Raw genomic sequence first — 24,214 nt, 5'->3', positions numbered from 1 at the left:
TTTCTGTGCAACAACATCAGACGTATGAAGCATATTAAATACACTCTCAATGATGATGCAGACAAGACAATGCAGTAATCACATTGAACGGCCCAGTGTACTCTTTGTTACTTTGCACAACTTCTAATTGCAGTCTTAGTAGTGGTGTTGTACCATACCCTGTGCGAGTTAAAAAAATGATATGACTGCCATTTACAAAAGACAAATTATTTTGTCCCATTTGAACTTACTAAGTGAAATTGTGCTAATTGTGCTCTTTGATATTAATAAGGCGTACTGCTTTCTTGTTTTGACTTTGTTTCATGTCTCTTCAGTGCCAGAGATCAGTGTGGTGATGACCTTTTTAGTCACGCAAACCATTACTTGACAGCTACGTTATCTACATGTATACTACACAAGCAACTGTGCAGTACATGGTGGAGAATAATTCCCACCAGTATGAACAGTCTCTGTCCTATACCATTTGTGTACTGAATGAAGGAAAAACAATCATCTCAGTGTCTCTGTAAATGCCTTGCTCTCATGACCACTGCACAAAATAAAAGATAGTAGCACCAAAATTGTTGCACAGTCTTCCTCAAATACGGGTTCTTTGGATTCTGAGTTTCACAAGATTGTCACTGATCTTTGTTTAAGTAACAGTTTATGATCACTTGTATTCTGGTAACTATGCTATAACTAAAGATTGAGTAGCTTGACTTTATTTCCCTTTTGGACAGAACAGAGTGAAGTGACATAGCAAATAATCTACACACATTTTGTGAAATGGGGATAAAGCCCTCCCACAGTCATTCTGTGATTTCATTAAGTCATTACAGATGAATGCTAGGGCAGTTTTTTCTTATCTTCAAAACTAGTTTTCTTTGTTTATTTACCTCGTGTAAGGAGTGCTACAACTTGACACCCTTCAGTTCCCTTTGGAAGAAAGTTTCAAGAAATGTAAATAGTACATTAAGGTTTGTTTGAGGAACCACTGAGCTATCCAGGAAATAAAATCAACTGTATGTCATTCAGTATTAGGACACACAATAACTGATATAAATGTTGCAGACATTACTACTACAGTATAATCTTGATCCCTTTTTTCCACTTTATTTTACTTTTGGTTATGAGATATCACTTCTTCGCCCCACACCCTGACCTTATCACTCCCAAACAGTTATTTCTTATGGTAAACATAACGAGTTATGCACAATAGGTAAGAGGAAAACTGAGAAGATGGATTCTCTTAGTGTTATAATAACTGTTCCATTGAGATTTAATGTGGTGATGGGGTATCAGCCTCACTGAAGGCCAGACATATTAGTATGAATGGATTCATTGACACATACAAAGTAGCTCTGTCAAAATGAACATTGTACAAACAAAATAAATGAGACAAATTAGTAGATACCATACTGCTTTTTGCAGTTTACTATGACTGTATTTCTAAATCAATTTACATTGCCTAATTTCGCAACTCACATTTTTCAACTTATTTTATAGCAATGTATTTTAGATGTTGAAAAGCATCTTCGGCCACTACGGTAAACTGTGTTAATAATTCACTAGTAAAAATTACACAATCTTATAAGCAATGATAACACTGAATTACATTTCTAACCATTAATAATTTTGAATTAACAATGTTGTACTACATTGTATCAAAGATTTGTACCACATGCAGGGAAAGTGGAGAAACATCATCCACTATGTTACAACATGGACAAAAGTGTGCGTTGAGTGATCTTCACAGTCATTGCAGAGGACTGTAACAAAAAGTAAGTGCATGACAGCTGCGGAAGTCACTGCAGAGGTGAATGTTGCACTTGTGAATCCTGTCTGCACCAAAACAACACAAAAGGGATCCATAAGCAGGGAACTCTAAGGTGAGCTGGAATTCCAAAACCACTCATTAATGATGCAAATGCTCAGAACAGGAAAACTTGGATCTGGTTGCCGTAAAACCTGGATTATGGAGCAATGGAAGAAAGTCATTTGGTCAGATGAATCTTGTTTCACACTGTTCCAACTTCTGCCTAAGTTTAAATCTCGACAGTGAAACATCGTTGGGGTTCGGCGATGATTTGGGCAGCCATATCATGATATTACGTGTGTCCCACAGTTATTTCGCAAGGTCTTATTACTGCCAAGGATTGTGCGACTTTCGGCTGGTCAGGTTGATCCCCAAATACAGTGTTTATTCTCCAGTGATGGTGATGTGTTCCAAAAATAGCAGTCCCCTGTTCACACACAGCTCGCATATCCAGAACAGGTTTTGTGAGTACAAGTATGAATTGTTCTGGCTACCAGTCACCGCACCTCAATATTATTCAGCCTTTGTGGTCTGCTTTGGAGAGAAGGGTGTGGGATCGCAATCCGCATCCATCACCATTACCTGAACTCGCAAACTCTTTTTGCAGGAAGAGTGGTATAAGAGTTTCATGAAAACCATGTAATGCCTGTATTTATCTGTTACAAGATGATTGGAAGCTGTTTAGAGTCCCAGTGCAATTCCTACACCATATTAGGCTTGGTAATGTGTTGTTTTTGTGGTGTTTCCATATTTTTGTCCACCCCCCCCCCCCCCCAACCCCCTCCCCACCCCCCCTCCCCTGTAATGCACACAATACTGATCAGCTCTGTCCACTCCTCTCAGCTTAACAAATTGAAGTAGCTGTTTCTGTCTGTAACCAGTGATAAGCTATATTTCGTGACTAAAGAATGTACTAAACATGATCACTGATCTCTTGTTGTGGAAAGATACACACATCATTTATGTAATACACTGATAGGCACAAAGATAAAATTGCTGAAACTTCTTGTTTTTTTGAGATCAAGTGGAAAAGCTTTCTAGCATAACTGGCCCCGTTGTATGCGTTCTCATTTGATGTAGTTTCTAAGCAATTGCAGCGATTGTGTAGAGCCTGCCACGTAGATGAGAAAGCCGATGCCATCAGTGCATGCTTGCAGATCTTGTGCCAAATGAGTCGCTATTCATAGAGGTAAACAGCATATCAGCATGAATAAGAGCAGCAGTCTTTGTCTGGACATAATATGTAATGTGAGAAAAAACATAACTGTCTTCTGAATAACACAAACAAAAAATGCAGAAGCCCCACTGTATAGGGTTCTTTAGATTACAACACTTTAGCTGAACGTTTTCTTTGAAACCAACTGTGCTCTCATCTGTAACAACTTCCATTACATTAAGGTCTTTACAGTTATTAGCAATATATTCGCTCACAAACTTCACTTTGTCCTTTCTAGTATGCTTACTGCCTTGAATTGCAGCAGGAAAACTACATCCAGCATCCAAAATATCTGAAAAAACTGGAGATGAGAGATAAAATTCTTGAAGAATGCAGTTCAGTCTAGTCAATCATCAGCAGAATATCCACCTAATTCTGCCATCCAGTTCAGACCCATGTTCAGTTTAAAACCAAGGAATGCCTTCATTTCTTTTGATGAAACGTCTTTCCATGAGCACCACACTGAATATTTTGTCAGTAGAGTCACCTCTTGTACTTTCCCTTTGCGTACATGTTTGTTGTGATCACCAACAAATCAAAGTAGAGTTGATGAAATATAGCTGAAAATATTGAAGTTCTTTTGTTGGGCAAGCATTTTGACAAATAGTGAATCCCTGTGGTTTGACAGAGTATATAATTTTGATAATATCGCCACCACATCATGATAACCTGCCAGTCACATGTGAGGGGTTGCACATTGTCACTTCCATCTTCATTGCTACTTCAGATTCACTTGCATGGACACAGACACACACAGAAATAGATTCTTTGTGTGTTTTCTAATCAGTGAACTCTGCTTCATCTTCAGTATCTTCCAAAAGCCACCTCAAGATATCATTGTTACTTACAAATCTTCTGCCTGTCATTTTCATACAGGCACAAATCATGCGGGAAACATACAATCTCTGGTGCATTTAGGAGCACGTGATCACTATGAAAGACAGTAGGTAACTTCTACTGTTTGTTTGCCAGAGTTGGCACAGTGTGACGAAGCATGTTGGAACAGAAACGAATAATCATTATGTTATGTGAGATCTGACATTATAGCAGAAAGCGTTGAAAGCTCATTGGTATTCAGTCCTTGAAGGTAAACTCCCAGATTTAAAAATGTAACACTATTACATCCTCTCCCCCCCCCCCCCCCCCCCCCCCCCCCCCCACACACACACACACACACACACACAGAGTAATTCTTTTAAATATAACTGTCAGCAGCACTGAAATTTTGCCTATTGAGGGTAAGTAATTGCCAGCATGTCTTTCCCAAAAAATTAGAGTTTTCTCTAGTAAGTAAGTTAAGCGCAACAATTGTATGACTGGTTGATAATAAATTATTTTAAATGTATTCGTAATATGGAAAAAAATCATAATTACACTCTCTGCATTTCCTTCCACTAACATTCCTCTTCTGACAATGAATTGTAATAGTGTATTCATTTCACAAATCTTCATGATATTCCAAATATTTCTGATTCTGATTTTTTTAATACCTTGAGATATATTGCAATTATTGTCTTTATTGATTGTAGGTATCTGGATAAACTGATGGGTACATCTTTCTTCCATGAAAGCCATTTCCAAGGATTATTGGAACGTGTTCGTGAACGTGGTCGTGCAAATGTAGCTCAGCGTGTTGCCGATCAAGTGAATAGATTGTTTCATCGGAATCAACAGGTACCTGCTATTGACCAGGATGACTCTGGCGACCAGGACATTGATCCATCACGTGATATTGCATTAGCATCTGGAGAGTTCCTTTTGAGTGAGAACTTGGCAAGCCTTGAAAGGCGTGTCGTGACTGCTGCTAACAATTCGCGAAACTCAGAGACTGCACCAAGCCGGAAATTACAAGTAAGACTACCTCAATTTGTTAAGACACTTACAGCATTAATTTAATAAATATTGTACATCTAAAACAAAGATGGTAAGGCTGTTTCACTTTTTATGTGTACATCATTGCCGTAAGAGTGAAGAGACATTGCAAATTCTTGTAGAATATGTTATGCTCAAAGGTGAAAAATTGCCTACAGTCAGTAATATTTGATTGTGGATGACCTGTTTCAGGAAATAAATCTTCCATAACTGCAACTGATTTCTTTTTTTTACTTATTTATTCTGCTGTAAATGGTTTTGAAACCAAAACCTTTTCATAAAATGCTCCTTTAACATAGTCTTTGTCCAAAAATCTTAGCAGTTGTAAAGATGCCACAAAAGAGGACGAAATTACATATGCTCAGCGAAACTAGACTATAAGTTCCCTTTATATTAACTAGCATATGTTGGAATCAGATCACATCACTGATGTTGGTTTCAAGTAGCATGAATAATTTTGGTCCAAATTCCTGTGTTTTGTGGCATCCACACAACTGTTAAGTCTGTATAATGACAACATTGATTGTCATCATTGCTTTGGTTGTCTTCAGTCTGAAGACTGGTTTGATGCAGCTCTCCCTGTTAGTCTATCCAGTGCTAGTCTCTTCGTCACCTAGTAACAATTGCACCAATGTCCATTGGAACCATCTAACTGTATTCCTCTCTTGATCTTGCAGTTTTTATTCCCCCCATCCCACCCTTTCCCTCAGATACTTCCATACAAGGCCACTCTGCAGAAGTTATAGGCTTAAAATTTAAGTGATAGCGTTCTAAACATGTAGCAGCGCTATTAATATTTAAAATTTTTCATGAATAGCTAATATATAATTAAATAATTTGTAGGTTAAGTACTAAGCTGTTAGGCTAAGCCTAAGTTAATTATATAAAATAATTTTATTCCATGCAAAAAAACTCACATTTACATCAAACTAATACGTCAAGGCCTTTTTACAGCATATCTCGTGATGACATCATCAATAAAACTTTCTGTTGGCTCGTCGTCAACTTCAGTTGAAAGCTTCACACAAGCTTGGAGTGTTTCCTGACCCATCCTATTCCTTAATTTTGTCATCACCCTGTTCATTGTACTAAATGACCTTTTCACACTGCAAGTCAAAACAGGAATGCACAGTACACATTCAGGGAGTGTCCGTAATGCTTCGTAGCCGATGTCAGCTCTCAGAATGCAAGAAGCAACATCAGAAGACGTATCATCTAATTTGTTACTAACAACATACCTAAAAGAATGCAAGTCTGCGATAACAGCATCATCGTTTGTAAGTCCCAAAATCAAGCACATTTCTTTAGTCATTATCACTAAACTCTAGAAATTTTTTAAAACTTTCAAAATATGCACTTCGTTCATCACTTTTATTGCCTTCTCATCAAACTGTTGCTCAATTTCATCAATCATACTTTTAACAAATCTCCTTTTCCTGGCTTGAATCTGCTCCTCTTTGTTCGTGAATAGCACACCTTTAACTTCTGTTGCGTCGTCCTGCAGTTTTTTAATTTTATTAAGAGTTTCATTTTCTGCACTATGTCCATCGTAGTCGCAAAGACAGTCGATGTGTCTTTAAATGTTCCAGAGTTCCAGAAACAAGTAGAGGGATTTGCAAAATTTTAAGTGATTGTCTCTGCAAAACTTTACAAAAGTTTGAGACTGTATTTAACATATCATCCAACATCACTAAACCTACAATGAAATTGGAATTCATCATTTCTAACAAGATTCCTCCAGCTAAACTTGTTAAATCCTCACCGCCCTTGTATACGAGGTGTGGCTAGAAAAAAACCGGACTAGTACTGGTGAAACAATAAAACGAATGCAATAAGGCTGAAAGTCGCGTGGCCTGTCACGTGACTCTCGCTCCACCTACTGCTCGAGTTTCATCTGCCTCCTGCACTCAGTCTGCCCGTGGCGTCTGTTTTAAGTAGTTGACGTTTTGTCTGTGCGTCGGAAAATGTTGAGTGTACAGAAAGAACAGCGTGTTAACACCAAATTTTGTTTCAAACTAGGAAAATCTGCAAGTGAAACGTTTGTAATGTTACAACAAGTGTACAGCGATGATTGTTTATCGCGAACACAAGTGTTTGAGTGGTTTAAACGATTTAAAGATGGCCGCGAAGACACCAGTGATGACACTCGCACTGGCAGACCATTGTCAGCAAAAACATGAAGAATCTGCCCAACACTTTCCTTGTCAACTCCTGTTAACTCAGACACTGCTCTGATTGTTAAACGGCGATCGTGTCGAACAAGTTTACCGATTTTTTTCAATGTTTGCATCAGTTTTTGCTAAAGACAGTCCACTTCGGTTAACATTTGTAGATTCGTCTGCCATTAGTGAAAAATATTTGTCATGGAGAAGTGTTTCATCTAGAAAGTCTAAAGACTCTCCCAAACAAGTCTACAATTCAGACGCAGTATACTTACTAAGATATGTGGACCTTCGCTCTGAAATTTTAACCACTTTTCAAGATTAATGTCGCTTTTAAGTACTACCTTATGAATTAGAGCTTCATATTTTGTTGTGCGGGCTGAATTCATCACTGGATTATACTATGTATCTAATCAGTGAAGAAATGTAACATATTTTCATATCTTTAGATACCAGTTTTCTGTTTTATTTTGTAGCCTTTGAAAATGACAAAATGTCAAGGTATGTAAGGTGATTTTGGAAATAATAAAAAGTGTTATCAAGACATCTGAAAGCTATTAAAGTACATTCAAATGACAGCTTTGTCTCATAGCATTTTCATGCAAGTTGCAGGATCGGTATTGCCTCACGTGTACCTACATTCATGTGGAACCCAAACAGATTTGCCCCGAGTTCAGCATGTACCTGCTTTTCCATTTGTCTGTAATAACTGTCAGTATTTTCCAACCATGACTTATTAAACTAACAGTTTGGTAAAAACAAAGATGCTGTAACTTAGCAAAGGAGAAATCATTGGTATGTTGATAGACAGAACAAAAAAACACACACACACATTTCAAGCTTTCGCAACCCAAGGTTGCTTCATCAGGAAAGAGGGAAGGAGAGGGAAAGACCAAAGGATGTGGGTTTTAAGGGAGAGGGAGTGGAAAGACTTACCTTTGGGGGGGAAAAAGACAGGTATATAAGTGCAAAGACATTGGGCAGCGATGTCAATCGAGGCGGAAATACAAAGGCAAAGATGTTGTTGAATGACAGGTGGGGTACGAGGGGCGGCAACTTGAAATTAGCGGAGGTTGAGGCCTGGTGGGTAATGGGAAGAGAGAATATATTGAAGGGCAAGTTCCCATCTCTGGAGTTCTGATAGGTTGGTGTCAGTGGGAAGTATCCAGATAACCCGGATGGTGTAACACTGTGCCAAGATGTACTGGCTGTGCACCAAGGCATGTTTAGCCACAGGGTGATCCTCATCACCAACAAACACTGTCTGGCTGTGTCCGTTCATGCGAATGGACAGTTTGTTGCTGGTCATTCCCACATAGAAAGCTTCACAGTGTAAGCATGTCAGTTGGTAAATCACGTGGGTGCTTTCACACGTGGCTCTGCCTTTGATCGTGTACACCTTCTGGGTTACAGGACTGGAGTAGGTGGTGGTGGGAGGATGCATAGGACAGGTTTTACACTGGGGGCGGTTACAAGGGTAGAAGCCAGAGGGTAGGGAAGGTGGTTTGGGGATTTCATAGGGATGAACCAAGAGGTTACGAAGGTTAGGTGGATGGCAGAAAGACACTCTTGGTGGAGTGGGGAGGATTTCACAAAGGAGGGATCTCATTTCAAGGCAGGATTTGAGGAAGTCGTATCCCTGCTGGAGAGCCACAAACAGAGTCTGATTCAGTCCCGGAGAGTATCCTGTCACAAGTGGGGCACTTTTGGGGTTCTCCTGTGGGAACTTGCCCTGCAATATATTCTCTCTTCACGTTACCCACCAGGCCTCAACCTCCGCTAATTTCAAGTTTCCGCCCCTCCTACCTCACCTGTCATTCAACAACATCTTTGCCTTTGTATTTACGCCTCGACTGACATCTCTGCCCAACCTCTTTGCATTTGCATATGTCTGCCTGTGTCTGTATGGGTGCGGATGTGTGTGTGTGTGTGTGTGTGTGTGTGTGTGTGTGTGTGTGTGCGCGTGCGCGCACGCGAGAGTCCTTTTTTTCCCCAAAGGTAAGTCTTTCCACTCCCGGGATTGGAATAACTCCTTACCCTCTCCCTAACCCACATCCTTTCGTCTTTCCCCCTCCTTCCCTCTTTCCTGATGAAGCAACCTTGGGTTGCGAAAGCTTGAAATTTGTGTGTGTGTTTCTTGTTGTGTCTATCAACATACCAACACTTTCTCGTTTGGTAAGTTACAGCATCTTTGTTTTTATATATATATTTTTCCCACGTGGAATGTTTCCTTCTATTATATTAATAGTTTGGTAATATTCACAACTGTTAGCAACTGCTGTAATTGGAATTAATACATTCTTCTTTAAGTCTGAGGGTATTTCCCCAGCCTCTTATATCTTACACATAAGGAAGAATCATTTTGCCATAGCTGACTGTCCCAAGTGTATCGCTAGTTCTGAGGGAATGTCAACTGTTCCAGGAACTTTGTTTCGACTTAGATCTTTCAGTGCTCTGTCAAATTCCTCTTGCAGTATCACATCTCCCATCTCATATTCATGTACTTTCTCTTCCCTATCTATCAAATTTTCTTCAACTTCATTTCCCTTGTGTAGCCCCTATACATGAGGGTGGTTTGAAAAGTTCTCAGAATCACCATGAGAGGTCAGCGCTAGCGCAACGAGTTGTTCACATGGTATTCATTGAACTGTTGCCTGTAAATACATGCCACGTCAGCACTCTTGGAAGAGAGCTGTGGTGGTGATTTGGCTCTGTTGTTGTTCCTGCGTAGTGATTTGCGAAGATGGAAAGAATAGAGATTCGAGCAGTGATTAAGTACTTTGTAAATAAAGGTATGAAAGCAAAGGACATTCATGCCGATTTCCAGAATACACTGGGGGACTCTGTTCCTTCAGAGTCCACCACTGCCAAATGGACAAATGAATAAGCTCACGCTATTCGTCCATGAGACTCAGAGGGCCATAGACACAGGTTTTCAGGTAGATGCAGTGTTTCTTGACTTCCGCAAGGCATTTGATACAGTTCCCCACAGTTGTTTAATGAACAAAGTAAGAGCATATGAAGAGTTCCTAATAACAGAACACAGCACGTCATTCTCAGTGGGGAGAAGTCTTCCGAATTAAGAGTGATTTCAGGTGTGTCGCAGGGGGGTGTCGTAGGACCGTTGCTATTCACAATATATATAAATGACTTTGTGGATAACATCAGAAGTTCACTGAGGCTTTTTGCGGATGATGCTGTAGTATATCGAGAGGTTGTAACAGTGGGAAATTGTACTGAAATGCAGGAGGATCTGCAACAAATTTACGCATGGTGCAGGGAACAGCAATTGAATCTCAATGTAGACAAGTGTAATGTGCTGCGAATACATAGAAAGAAAGATCCCTTATCATTTAGCTACAATATAGCAGGTCAGCAACTGGAAGCAGTTAATTCCATAAATTATCTGGGAGTAGGCATTAGGAGTGATTTAAAATGGAATGACCATATAAAATTAATCGTCGGTAAAGCAGATGCCACGCTGAGATTCATTGGAAGAATCCTAAGGAAATGCAGTCTGAAAACAAAGGAAGCAGGTTACGGTACATTTGTTTGCCCACTGCTTGAATACTGCTCACCAGTGTGGGATCTATACCAGGTAGGGTTGATAGAAGAGAGAGAGAAGATCCAACGGAGAGCAGCGTGGTTCCTTACAGGATCATTTAGTAATTGCGAAAGCGTTACGGAGATGATAAATAAACTCCAGTGGAAGACTCTGCAAGAGAGACGCTCAGTAGCTCGGTATGGGCTTTTGTTAAAGTTTTGAGAACATATCTTCACCGAGAAGTCAAGCAGTATATTGCTCCTTCTTATGTATATCTCGCAAAGAGACCCTGAGGATAAAATCAGAGAGATTAGAGCCCATACAAAGGCATACCGACAATCTTTCTTTCCACAAACAATACGAAACTGGAATAGAAGGGAAAACTGATAGTGGTACTCGAGGTACCCTCCGCCACACACCGTCAGGTGGCTTGTGGAGTATGGATGTAGATGTAGAATTAAAATTTGGTCGGGAGAGCAGATCCGCACAGTGGTCGGCCAAGATGTGTCACTACTCCATAAATCACTGCAAAAGTGCTCAAAATGGTCATGGAAGATCGCTGATTGAAAGTGCGTGAAATTTCTCATGCTTGCTAGATGTCATCTGAAAGGGTATATCACATTTTAACTGAAGAATTGGAAATGAAAAGATTATCTGCAAGATGGGTGCTGTGACACTTGATGCGCGCCCGAACACATATGCTGTCGCCATGGCAAAATTACATGAACTAAGACATCAATTGAATTGTTACTACGCCCACTTTATTCACCTGATATGGCTCCGTCAGACTTCCATCTCTTCCAAAAACTGAAAATTTTTCTAGGCGGACGAAGATTCACTTCAAGCAAAGAATTGACAGCCGGAATTGACAACTATGTTGCAGGCCTGGAGGAAACTCATTTTCGAGATTCCTACATTTTTTATATATTTTCTCCTTTCATCAATCAAATTCGGTATCTCCTGTGATACCCAAGAGTTTCTGTTACACCTTGTCTTTTTTCTATTTGATCCTCTGCTGCTTTCGCTATAGTATCTCTCAAAGTCACTCATTCATCTGCATGAGTATCCCTTTCTCCTGGTGTTGCTTAATGCTCCCTCTCAAACTCTCTACAACCTCTGGTTATTTCAACTTACCCAGGACCAATCTCCTTAATTTTCTACCTTTTTGCAATTTTTTCAGTTTCAGTCTACAGTGCATAACCAGTATATTGTAGTCAGAGTCCAAATCTGCTCCTGGAAATGTCTTAGATTATATTAGATTTACTTTCATTCCAATTGATCCATACTGAGGAGTTCCTCCAGGATATAGAATACATCAGAAAAACAATAATCATGACAAATATTTACAACTAAAATAAGCTAATGACCTTTTACATGTCCCAAGTCGAATGATTGCCCCCTTCTTTCTTTCTTTCTTTCTTTCTTTCTTTCTTTCTTTCCCCCCCCCCCCCCCATTTCTTTCTTTCTTTCTTTCTTTCCCCCCCCCCCCCCCCCAACACTCATTTGGTAAGATCGCATTAATGCACTAAAATATATATATATATATAAAACAGAACTACTGCAATACTTGTTTACATATTTACAATGAACACATTACTGCACTGAAATGGTGCAGACGCTAGATTGTACTTTACACACACACACACACACACACACACAGAGAGAGAGGGAGAGAGAGAGAGAGAGAGAGAGAGAGAGAGAGTTGGTTTTACTGAGAAATTCATCAATGGAGTAGGAGGAGTTGGCCACCAATAAATCCTTTAGGCTTCTCTTACATTGAATTTCATTGGTTGCTGAGCTGGCAAATTATTGAAAATGCATACCTTTTGGTACAAGAGTAAGTGATTTTAAATCCTTGTGAAGATTATTCTTATTTCCAGCATTGATTCGATGAACTGAGCTGTTGGTTCGAAAAAGTTATATATTTTTAAAGATAAATTTCATTAAGGAATAAATACAAGGGCTATTCAGAAAGTAGGGAATGTTTCCATCTGACACCACTATAGTCTGATTTAAACTAGTTGTCACTTGACGTTTGCGCTGTGAAGTTGCGGCGTTGTCACGTCAAGCACTGGCTGGAGGCAGCCGCCTCAGCGCATCGCAACCCCCGGCGATAGAAAATCGTTTTAAAGCCTGTATCTCCTACAAAAAGTAGGTAAAAAATTTCAAACCCACATATGATGTATATCTCTACAATGTCTCTCAATCTGTCAAATATCTATTCTTAATTTTAATTAGGACAAGAGTTACGTTAATTTGTTTGAATTTGTTTGAATTCTCAAATTCGCAAACAGCTTCTAACTTATCACGTCATTACTGAAAAAGTATTAGTGTCACAGCAAAATATTTTTTTCCATTCATTACCAAAATAATGCACTCGGCAAAGAATCCTCCAAAGTTTTCGTAGTGCATTACGTTTCCTGTATACAAATTTCTGAAAACAGCGTTTTTAAGCAACCCTATCAGTACTGAAGTCGAAACAAGTATGACGTTTAAAATCTCTATCTCCTACAAATATTATGTGAACATTTTGAAATTTACGTACAGTATCTGTCTCGGTGGTATCTATAAGCATATCAAATATCTTTTCTTAAATTTAATTAGGGCCGTTGTCACATTAACTATTGTAGTGTGAGAAATTTTCGTGACCGGAAAATTTTTCTTCTTTAGATTGCAAATCTCGAAAACTATTACACACATTGAATAACATCTTGGTGTATAAACAAAATGAAATAGAATTAAAATTCAGTCTAACTTACCGTAAGGAGATGACGGGAGCTGGCCAAACAGTATTTCTTAGTCTCACAACAAGAATAAGAATTAATCGAAATAAATTCACAAACACAATATTTAATGGCAGTAAGTGCACTACACACTAATTAGACAATGCGAAAACACCGCTTAATTCAGAATCAGAGTCAGTGGAACTATCCGTGTCGCTGCTCGTATTGACAGATATAATCAAGTCTTCGACACTTTGTTGTAAGGTACCTTCATTGTTCCATGCGTCCTGTATCACTCCTTTCACGTGATGCATTACCTTCTGCCAGTCTTCCGATGTCACAATTTCAACTGCCTCGTTCAAAAGGCGTTCCACCTCTGTTAATGTGAATTTCTTATTTTCTGCAGCAATATGCCGTTTAACCTGAGCCCAAATCAGCTCTATTGCGTTGAAATGGAATCAGCTCTATTGCGTTGAAATGGCAATGGTAAGGAGGCAATCTGAGCACTTTATGCCCGTATTTTTTTGCTACTTCATCCACAATGTAAGTCGGGTTCTTTGGCTTGTGTTGCGATACAAGTTCTAATAATGCTGCCCTTGTCAAATTACAGTCGAACTGTACCTTATGTTTCTGTAACCAGCTAACAATGTCGTTTTTCCTCGTTGCCTTTGTGGGTGCTTTATCTTGTATTACTGAGTGATAAGGAGTGTTATCCATAACAATGATAGAGTTTTTTGTTAAGTTCTGGAGCACACCGTCTTCAAACCATTTCACAAAAGTATTGTGGTTCATCTCTTCGTGGTAATCGGAGGTCTTATTTGAACTGTTTAGCAGCAGACAATTTGGAATGAATCCTTTTGAATTTCCGGCATGTGCTACAATTATCCTTTTTCCTCTGCCGATCGGAGCTGCCATACTACCGCTGATGGTACCATCTGTCCAGCCTTTTTTTTAAACTGTGTCCTGCATTCACCCACGTTTCATCAAGCCAAACGATATCATCAAAATATGTCCCCACTAATTCTCTAAGAAAGCGGCATCGCCAGGCTGCTATATCTTGGCGTTCCATTAGTAACTTTCTGCCAGAGATGGATTTATAGCGGAATCCTAAGATTTTCACGACTCGTAACAAAGACGATTTACTACCCTGAAACAGGTCAGCCGCTGTGAGGGTAGCATGTAGTTTTTTGAGTGTTGGATACTCCTTGCTCGAATAAAATGCATATATTTGACGACGAATGGCATCTTCCTGAAAAGAGTCAAGTTTTGTGACCCTCTTCTCTAGTTGCCTCTTTTTCCCAGATGTCTCCAATTTAGATGATTCACTTGAGCCTTATTTCGTGAATTTCTCCTTGCAGATTCTTATTACTGATCGTTCGCTAACTTGCAGAGCAGCTGCAGTTCGCTCCACCACCTTATCCAAAGGAACGAGAGGCCCTCCTGTATCCTTCTCTCTCTCAAAATACTCCCTTAAGAACACACGTATTCACACGCCTGACTGCGTATAACGACGCCATGTCCGCCACTTTTTGGAGGTTTCCGAGGAGTGTGCAGCCTCGGCCTCCCTCTCTTGCGACTGCTTTCATGAGACATCGTAAACACGCGAAGCTACAAGTCACTCACGTCTACAACGGCTCGCTGAGGACTGGCTGGCACAATGCCTTAGTCAGCTCAGCAGAGCGAAGTGGCAACGCAGTGGCAGCCGACAGCGCCGGCTGCCATTGGTTTAGTGGTGGCGGGAGCCCTGCAGCCCGTTGCCTGTCAAGTGACAACTACTTTAAATCAGACTATAGGTGCGCGCAAATCGCGTATATTTTGGTGTGGGCTTGCTCGGCAGCTCAGTTGACATCCAGCCGTGACAGCGAGAACGTCTCTGAATGTCTTTGAAATGTGCGCTGCAATAAAAAATTTCGCCAGTTGTGAGATGTGGTCTGTGATACGGTTTTTCTTGGCAAAAAAACTAAAACCTCTAGAAATTTATTGTGAACTGTGCAAAGTGTAAAGAAACGTCATAATGAGGGAATGTTCCATCCAGAAATGGTGCATTCAGTTTAAAAATGGCCAAACCAATGTTCCTGATGAAGAGAAGAGTGGACACCCGAGCATTGTGACTGACGATCTTGTCACTAAAGTTGATGAAACGATTCGTGAAAACCATCGCTTCACAATAACGGTGCTTTCGCTTTCTTTTCTACAAGTTTCGTGGACTTTGTTGTTTGAAATTGTCACTCAAAAGCACAATGGGTACCCAAAATCCTTACAGAGCACCATAACGAACAGCAAATGGGGTAACATTGACATTTCTGGAAGCCTACCACAAACATGGTGATTCATTACTGGATCTAATCGTAACTGGTGACAAGACTTGGGTGAAACACATCAATTGCGAGACAAAATTACAGTCCATGGAGAGGGGACACACGAGGTACACCCACCCACCCAGACGTCCAAAATTTTGTTTCTGCACGTCAATGCCGGACCTCACATGGCAAACTGCACTGAAGAACTCGTTAACCCTTTAACTGCTCTGTACTTGTTTATGCGCGTGCCTTTGTACCTGTCCCTGTGTTCTCTGAACGTGAACATGTTTACATGTGCCACCAGTCCTTCTACTTGGTACTGTGAACGTGTTCAGAGAACACAGGGACAGGTACAAAGGCACACATGTTAAAATGTCCAGAACAGTTAAAGGGTTAATTCATTCAAATTGGAAATTTTCCCTCATCTGCCCTACAGCCCCGATCTCACACCAAGTGACTTCCACTTGTTTCCCAAGATGAAGAACTGGCTTGCAACACAGCGCTTCGATGACAACGCGACACTCCAGGTGGGCGTTACTCACTGGCTGAAGTCTCAGGCGGCAGAATTGTACAACGAAGTTCTTTCAAAGCTTGTCCACAGCTGCGATAAGTGCCTCATGTGGAAAAGTAGTATGTCGGGCACTCTTTCAGATTTATATAATAAAATGTATTTTTTGTACTTAGCTTTTTTTAATGCCAAGTTCCCTACTTTCTGAATAGCTCTCGCATTATATTGGAAGCAGGCCTCCACAGGATGTTCTTGAGTTCACACCACATATAACTCTTATTGCACATTTTTGCGCCCAGAAAACTTAGCTTGGCTTGATGAATTACCCTAAAAAATAATCCCATATGACATTATGGAGTGAAAGTAAGTATAGTATGCCAGCTTTTTCATTTTTATATTCTCTGTGTGTGACAGAATTCGCATTGCAAATAGAGATTTGTTTAGATGCTTCAGCAGTTCTGTGGTGTGCTCCTCCCAGTTGAATTTATCATCAAGCTGTAATCCCAATAATTTAACACTGTCCAATTCTTCTATCTGCTTGTCATCATATGTTAAGCATATACTCGTGGGACACCCATTACAAGTTCTGAACTGCATGTATTGTGTTTCTTCAATGTTTAGTGACAAAGAATTGGCTAGGAACCAGTGATTAATGTCCACAAATATTTTATTAGCCAATCTTTCTAAGACTACACTTGATTTGCTATTTATTGCAATGTTTGTATCATCAGCAAACAAAACAAACTTGGCATCTGGTATTGTTACTGATGAAAGGTCATTGATATATACAAGAGAAAGTAAGGGCCCTAACATGAAACCTCGTGGGGGCGCGCGCCCACACACACACACAGATATATATAAAAACAAAGATGATTTGACTTACCAAACGAAAGTGCTGGCAAGTCGGTACACACACAAACAAACACAAACATACACACAAAAATGATATGTCTGCTTGTGCCTGTATATGTGTGGATGGATATGGATATGTGTGTGTGCGCAAGTGTATACCCGTCCTTTTTCCCCCCCTAAGGTAAGTCTTTCCGCTCTCAGGATTGGAATGACTCCTTACCCTCTCCCTTAAAACCCAAATCCTTTCGTCTTTCCCTCTCCTTCCCTCTTACCTGACGAGGTAACCATTGGTTGCGAAAGCAGAATTTTGTGTGTATGTTTCTGTTTGTTTGTGTGTGTATCGACGTGCCAGCGCTTTCGTTTGGTAAGTCAAATCATCTTTGTTTTTAGATATATTTTTTCCCACCTGGAATGTTTCCTTCTATATATAAAAACAAATATGATGTGACTTACCAAACGAAAGCGCTGGCACGTCGATAGACACACAAACAAACACAAACATACACACAAAATTCTAGCTTTCGCAACCAACGGTTGCCTCGTCAGGAAAGAGGGAAGGAGAGGGAAAGACGAAAGGATTTGGGTTTTAAGGGAGAGGGTAAGGAGTCATTCCAATCCCGGGAGCGGAAAGACTTACCTTAGGGGGAAAAAAGGAAGGGTATACACTCGCGCGCGCACACACACACATCCATCCACACATATACAGACACAAGCAGACATATACAGAGGCAAAGAGTCATGAATTTGCCTCTGTATATGTCTGCTTGTGTCTGTATGTGTGTGTGTGTGTGTGTGTGTGTGTGTGTGTGTGTGTGTGTGTGCGCGTGCGTGCGTGCGTGGGTGCAAGTGTATACCCGTCCTTTTTTCCCCCTAAGGTAAGTCTTTCCGCTCCCGGGATTGGAATGACTCCTTACCCTCTCCCTTAAAACCCAAATCCTTTCGTCTTTCCCTCTCCTTCCCTCTTTCCTGACGAGGCAACCGTTGGTTGCGAAAGCTAGAATTTTGTGTGTATGTTTGTGTGTCTATCGACGTGCCAGCGCTTTTGTTTGGTAAGTCACATCATCTTTGTTTACACACGCAAACAAACACAAACATACACACAAAATTCTAGCTTTCGCAACCAACGGTTGCTTCCTCAGGAAAGAGGGAAGGAGAGGGAAAGACGAAAGGATGTGGGTTTCAAGGGAGAGGGTAAGGAGTCATTTCAATCCCGGGAGCGGAAAGACTTACCTTAGGGGGAAAAAAGGAGACACACACACACACACACACACACACACACACACACACACACACATCCATCCGCACATACACAGACACAAGCAGACATTTGTAAAGGCAACTCTTTGTGTGTATGTTTGTGTGTGTATCGACCTGCCAGCGCTTTTGTTTGGTAAGTCTCATCATCTTTGTTTTCAGAGATATATATATATATATATTATAAATTAGTTCCCAGCTGGATGATGCCTTAGAGCTTAATACATGTCTCTTTCCTAATAACACCTTTTGTTTCCTGCCAGAGATATAAGATTTGAAACATTTTGCAGCATTTCCTGTTACAGAATAATATTCTCATTTACTTAAAAGGATATTGTTATTTACACAGTCAAATGCCTTTGACAGATTACAAAATATACTAGTTGCCTGCAGTTTTTTGTCTAATGAATTATGTACATTTTCACTATAAGTGTAGATAGCCTGCTCAATATTAGAACCCTTTAGAAATCTGAACTGTGACTTTGACAGTATGTTGTTTGTGGTAAGATGGTTATAAAGCCAATAGTACATTACCTTTTCTAAAATTTTTGAGAATGCTGACAAAAGTGAAATTGGATGGAAATTTGACGGTATTTCTTTATCTCCCTTCTTAAACAGTGGCGTGACTTCAGCATATTTCAACCATTCAGGAAATATTCCACTGATAAACGACTGGTTACACAGATAGCTTAATATGTTACTTAACTCAGAATCACATTCTTTAATAAACCTGGTTGATATTTCATCATACCCACTAGATGTTTTTGATTTTAAAGATTTTTATGGTGGACATTACTTCTGCTGGGGTAGTGAGGGTCAAATTCATATTATGGAAGTTAATTCAAATATCTGCAGTACCTGACAACCCATCTTTTCAGTAACAATTATAAAAAGTTTGTTAAAAAGTTCTGCAACACTATACACATCTGTCATCAATGTATAATTTATTCTTAATGCTATTTGCCCTTCTCCGTGTCTGGTTCTACTGGTCTTCTCCTTCACTATATCCCATATTGTACTTATTTTGTTATCTGATATGACTATCTTTTCCTTGTAATATATGTAATATATCTGCTTTGATGTCCATGTTACAGTCTTTAATATTTTGCAGTATTTCTTGTAATGTGCTACAGCACCATCATCAGAACTGTTTCAGTTTGTTTTACAAGATACCTCTATTCCTTGAGTAATCCATGGCTTCTTTGTAGACTTTGCTCTCACCTTGCATAGTTTTGGGGTAAAACAGTGTTCAAATAAGGTAAGCACTTTATTAGAAAAAGCGTTAGATTTTTCATTCATGCCTTGAGCACTGTAAACATCACTCCAGTGAATGTCTCTGAGGAGTGTCCTAAAGTAATCAATTTTTGGCTTATTGATTACCCTCTTGAGTTCACATTTAACTGATCTTATATCCTGTTCAATATTAACATTTAACAGAAGGAACTGCATGTCATGGTCTGAGAGGCCATTGATGGTTTTGTAATATAATTTTGTTCATTTGACTTTTCTGTAAAGATATTATCTATGGCTGTTTGTGAGCAGTTGGCTACCCTAGTTGGGAACTTTACATTGGGATTAAGTTGAATGATAGTGTTACTAACTCAAATAAGTTCTTATGGGGAGAGTCTTTAAGGAAATCTACCATTAAGTCACCAGCAACAACTATTTCATTGTTTTTGGTTGTTAAATGGGCCAGTACAGCTTCATGGTGGTTTATGAACATGTTAAAGTTACCTGCAGGTGCTCGGTTTGCACTTAATGTTATGAAGGACTTTTTATGAAATTCTACTTCTGTTGCATATACTTCCATATGCTGTTTGAGGCAAAATTTATGAATGTCTATGTTCTTAAATTTGTGACAGTTCCTGATGAATGTGGCAACTCCTCCTTTCTCCATTTCTGCTCTACGAAATTGAGATGCTAACCTAAATTCTGTAACACTTAAAAGTTCTGTACCAGTGGTCACATGATGTTCAGAGAGGCAGAGTATATCAAGTGGGTTTGAGGATTCTAATTCATCTTTGCAGATAATTAATTCATTAATTTTATTTCTCAGTCCTTGGAATATTTTGATGCAATGAAGATAGCCATTTCACATTGACTGGGTTAAAATTGGATAGAGTTGAAATTTCTGCTGATTGTTGAAAATTCTTAACCAACAGCTGCTTATGCTGATGTAATAAGCTAGAAATTCCCCCCCCCCCCCCCAAACTGAAGGTTTGTATCAGTCCTAACCTCTCTTAAAACTTGGTTTCTTTCTGCCCATACCATAAAAAAGGGTCTTTTCTGAACCCTATAACAACTGTTATTTCATCACTCATGACAGTGCCTCCCCCATTTAACTTTCCTGCTATTTTCCCAGCCAGTTTACCCTTCCCTTTCCTGTTGAGGTGAAGGCCATGCCTAGTATAATCCCACCTATTGAGAGAATCAACAGGAACCACACCAACGTGTGACCCTGCACCCAGAATAAGCAGCCGTTCCAATTCCAAATTAACTCTCCTGACAGAAGAGTTCAGATGAGGTCGTTCATGGCACCCAAGAACAGATACAAACTCAACACTAGTATGCTTCAATGCTGATGCTATCTTCGCCAGGTCACACTCTATACTGTACCCAGGATCTCTGTCAATACTGTTATCTGGCCCACCCACTATACTCATGGTGTCTTCCTTAGTAAAATCTTTACAAAGTGATCCTAAATCCTCTGTCACCTGCTCCAGACCAGCACTAGGTTTAAAAAATTGGTGACCTCGTATTCTGATCCTAGTTCATCCTGCAAAAGTTGGCCAACACCTCTTCCATGGGATCTATCCAACAACACCACTTTCTTTCTCTTTACTGATGTCCCTACATTCTTACTTTACAATTTGCTACTGAAAGTTTAAAATCTGGTTCCGAAATCTGTCTTATCATTGCACAATCAATCTGAAACCTTCCAGTGTGTGCAGGTCTCTTCCATGTACACAGCCTTCTTTCACTTGCTGTGATGATTAAATTATGCTCTGCAAAAAATTCCACCAAGTGGGTTCCTCTTTTGTTCCTTTCCTCTAGTCCACATTCTCCTGATATTTTCCTTCCTTTTCATACCATCGAATTTTTTTTTATTATTTAACAATCAGGCTTCAGTATTAATACTGATTATTAACAAATAAATTTATTCATTTATAAACTGTAACTGTGGAAGATTTATTTTCTATTGTTGTTGGCCCCCAGCACTTGATGATGATAATAATAATAATAATAATAATAATAATTTATGCAGAAATTGTGAAGATCATAAGTGACCTAAGTTTCGTCCACCTGTACACTTCAGTTCTTTTCTAATGTTGTATTTTAGTAATTTTTGCAGTTTCAACATGCCAGCAGTTGATCTTTTTGTAAGTGAAAATGATATTTCTTGCACCATTTAAGGGTATAGGCTTGTTTAGCTCATGATTATTGTTTTCTTTTTTCCTTGAATTTTTGACAGTATTACGAAAAGATTGCTACTCACCATACAGCAGAAATAATGAGTCGCAGTCAAGCACAACAGAGAGACTTCCACGCCCCTAAGCTTTTAGCCAGAAGGCCTTCTGAATTAGATGAAACACACACAAACACACACATTCAAGCAACTGTGCGCAACTGCCCATATGTGTGTGCATGTATGTTGTCCAGTTCAGAAGAAGGCTTTCTGGCTCACAGCTTATGTGCGTACTACTCAGTGGTACCTGTCTATGATGCAACATCTCTGCTGTATAGTGGGGTATCCTTTTCATAATACTGTCATTATTCCATTTTGGATTTTCAATATTTGAAAATTTGGGAAACTAAGGAACTAGTTTGCTATGGGGTCTTCATTGCAGGTAAAGAATGCAATATTAAATGCAAAACACACACACGCTCTCTCTCTCTCTCTCTCTCTCTCTCTCTCTCTCTCTCTCTCTCTCTCCCTCTCCCTCTCCCTCTCCCTCTTTCTCTCTCTCTCTCTCTCTCTCTCTCTCTCTCTCTCCCTCTCTCTCCCTCTTTCTCTCTCTCTCTCTCTCTCTCTCTCTCTACCAAATTTAAGAACACAGTTGACGCTACTAAAACTGCTCCAAATCAAGACTCATAAGGCACAAAAAAAAATGTGGTTGGGTCTTATGGGACCAAACTGCTGAGGTCATCAGTCCCTAAGAAACAAATAACATGTTAGATGAAACAAGTAACTAATAATTGCAAGTCAGCCTTAATAAGATTAAGATGAGAACTAGGACAGAATAACAGTGTGACTATTAAAAAGCTTTGATGTGGCTCAGTACATATAATTCTAGTTATGTAAATTGAAGAAGGGGGGGGGGGGGGGGGGGGGGGGGGGGGGGGGGGAGGGGAGGAACTAATATCAGCTACATCAGGACTTTATGTGGAATCAGTGGTATTTAGAGAAAATGGGCTGAAATGGTAATCAAAACCAGGATCTTCTGCTTCCTAGGCAGTTACTTAAGCAGTGCACCACCCGGATATAGTGTTTATCACAAATGTGGACTATCTTGGCACACTTCCCAGCTGACCCGCATTCCCACCTAGCACCACCTATCTGCAGTCCCTGTCCATGTCCTCCATACTCGCTAATTTTAGATTCCTGTTGGAGGTCAAACATAAATATGCATCCGCACTGAAGGCTGTGGATTCATTGTCCATTGAGGTGAAACAGTTACATGAATGTGTGCTGTATGAATGCATGCAGGTATAAATGATCGTTGTCCAAAAGAACAGACACCAAGCATTCATATAACAACATATAATTCTTCCCTCCTGTCGAAACTATTGCCATAACATCTTCAGACAGTGAAATAAAGGAATAGATAGTGAAACTTGAGGGCAAATAATAACTTCCAACACGGCTGGATTTGAATCTGGACATGTGCCTTTTGCGGCAAAGACAATAATGATCAGTTCAGAGATGTGGTCTGGCTCACGGTGTTAATCTGTCAAGGAGTTAAAATCAGTTTGCATACTTCACTGTAGAGTGAAATATTATTTTTAGAAGTAGATAATTTTCAGTTTTATGAACTATAATCTTATTAATGTGTAATTAATTAAACATCTTATGTCATCTGTATTTTTACAGCATGCATGGTGACAGCTACAGTTGGCTAGTAAATGAAGAAGTTACTTTATTCTGTAAATTTGAATTGATAATGAGGTGCAAAAACATTTTCGGACAAAATTTGACTTACTTAGATAGCATTTTTGGGGTACAGAAGCATGTGACAATAATTGTATCTGGTGCTAGCCCTAAAGCCAGTGGCCTTGCCACAGTGGTAACACCGGTTCCCGTCAGATCACTGAGATAAAGTGCTGTTGGGCATGGCTAGCACTTGGATGGGTCACTGTTCACGTCTTCTGAGTGCTGTTGGCAAGTGGCATGTACTCAGTCCTTGTGAGGCCAGTTGAGGAGCTACTTGATTGAAAAGTAGTGGCACCAGTCACGAAAAATGTCCAGGAGAGCATTGTGCTGACCACATGCCCCTCTTTATCCACCCATCACATGATGCCTAAGGACTGCAAATGATGTGGCGACTGGTCGGTACCTTTGGGCCTTCAAGGCCTTTTCGGGCGTTGTTTGTTTGTTTTTTGCTAGTCCTAAAACTTTTAGTGGAGACCTTTTCAATAAACTTGTTACTTGTACATCTATTTCACAATAAATATACTCATTAATGGCCTGCAATGTAACTAATAATAATTTTAAGAAATATTCAACGTGATTAGTATTATTGAAGCAAAGACTTAAACACAAACTTGCATATGCATACAACAGTCTACCAAAACATTTTAATTTTTTTGTAGGTAATTTAGCAGTGTTTTCAAGTATCACAGAATTTTCTAATAGGCAACTCAGTATATTTGATTATAAGACCTACAAGTACTATAAGCAGAAGTGTTGAGTCATCGGTAGCCACACACAAAAAGAGGGAAACTAGCTAGATTTTGGAGTAATCCTTTATTGAGCTAAAGTCTGTTTGC

The 24,214-nt window shown here is 39.7% G+C and overlaps 1 protein-coding gene across 4 annotated transcripts in view; it reads left to right on the top strand.

The window, feature by feature from the left end:
- LOC126162157 ((E3-independent) E2 ubiquitin-conjugating enzyme UBE2O) overlaps positions 1-24,214 on the top strand; it is a 227,908-nt gene that overhangs the window by 156,536 nt on the left and 47,158 nt on the right. For all 4 annotated transcript variants that reach the window (XM_049918460.1, XM_049918459.1, XM_049918463.1 and 1 more), the window contains one exon: positions 4,541-4,862. In XM_049918460.1, the coding sequence (XP_049774417.1) occupies positions 4,541-4,862 (322 nt within the window). The remainder of the gene's footprint in view (positions 1-4,540; positions 4,863-24,214) is intronic.

The sequence above is a fragment of the Schistocerca cancellata genome, chromosome 2 (genome assembly GCF_023864275.1).
Source record: "Schistocerca cancellata isolate TAMUIC-IGC-003103 chromosome 2, iqSchCanc2.1, whole genome shotgun sequence".
NCBI classification, from domain to species: Eukaryota; Metazoa; Arthropoda; class Insecta; order Orthoptera; family Acrididae; genus Schistocerca; species Schistocerca cancellata.
This window is presented reverse-complemented; position numbering and strand designations above follow the sequence as displayed.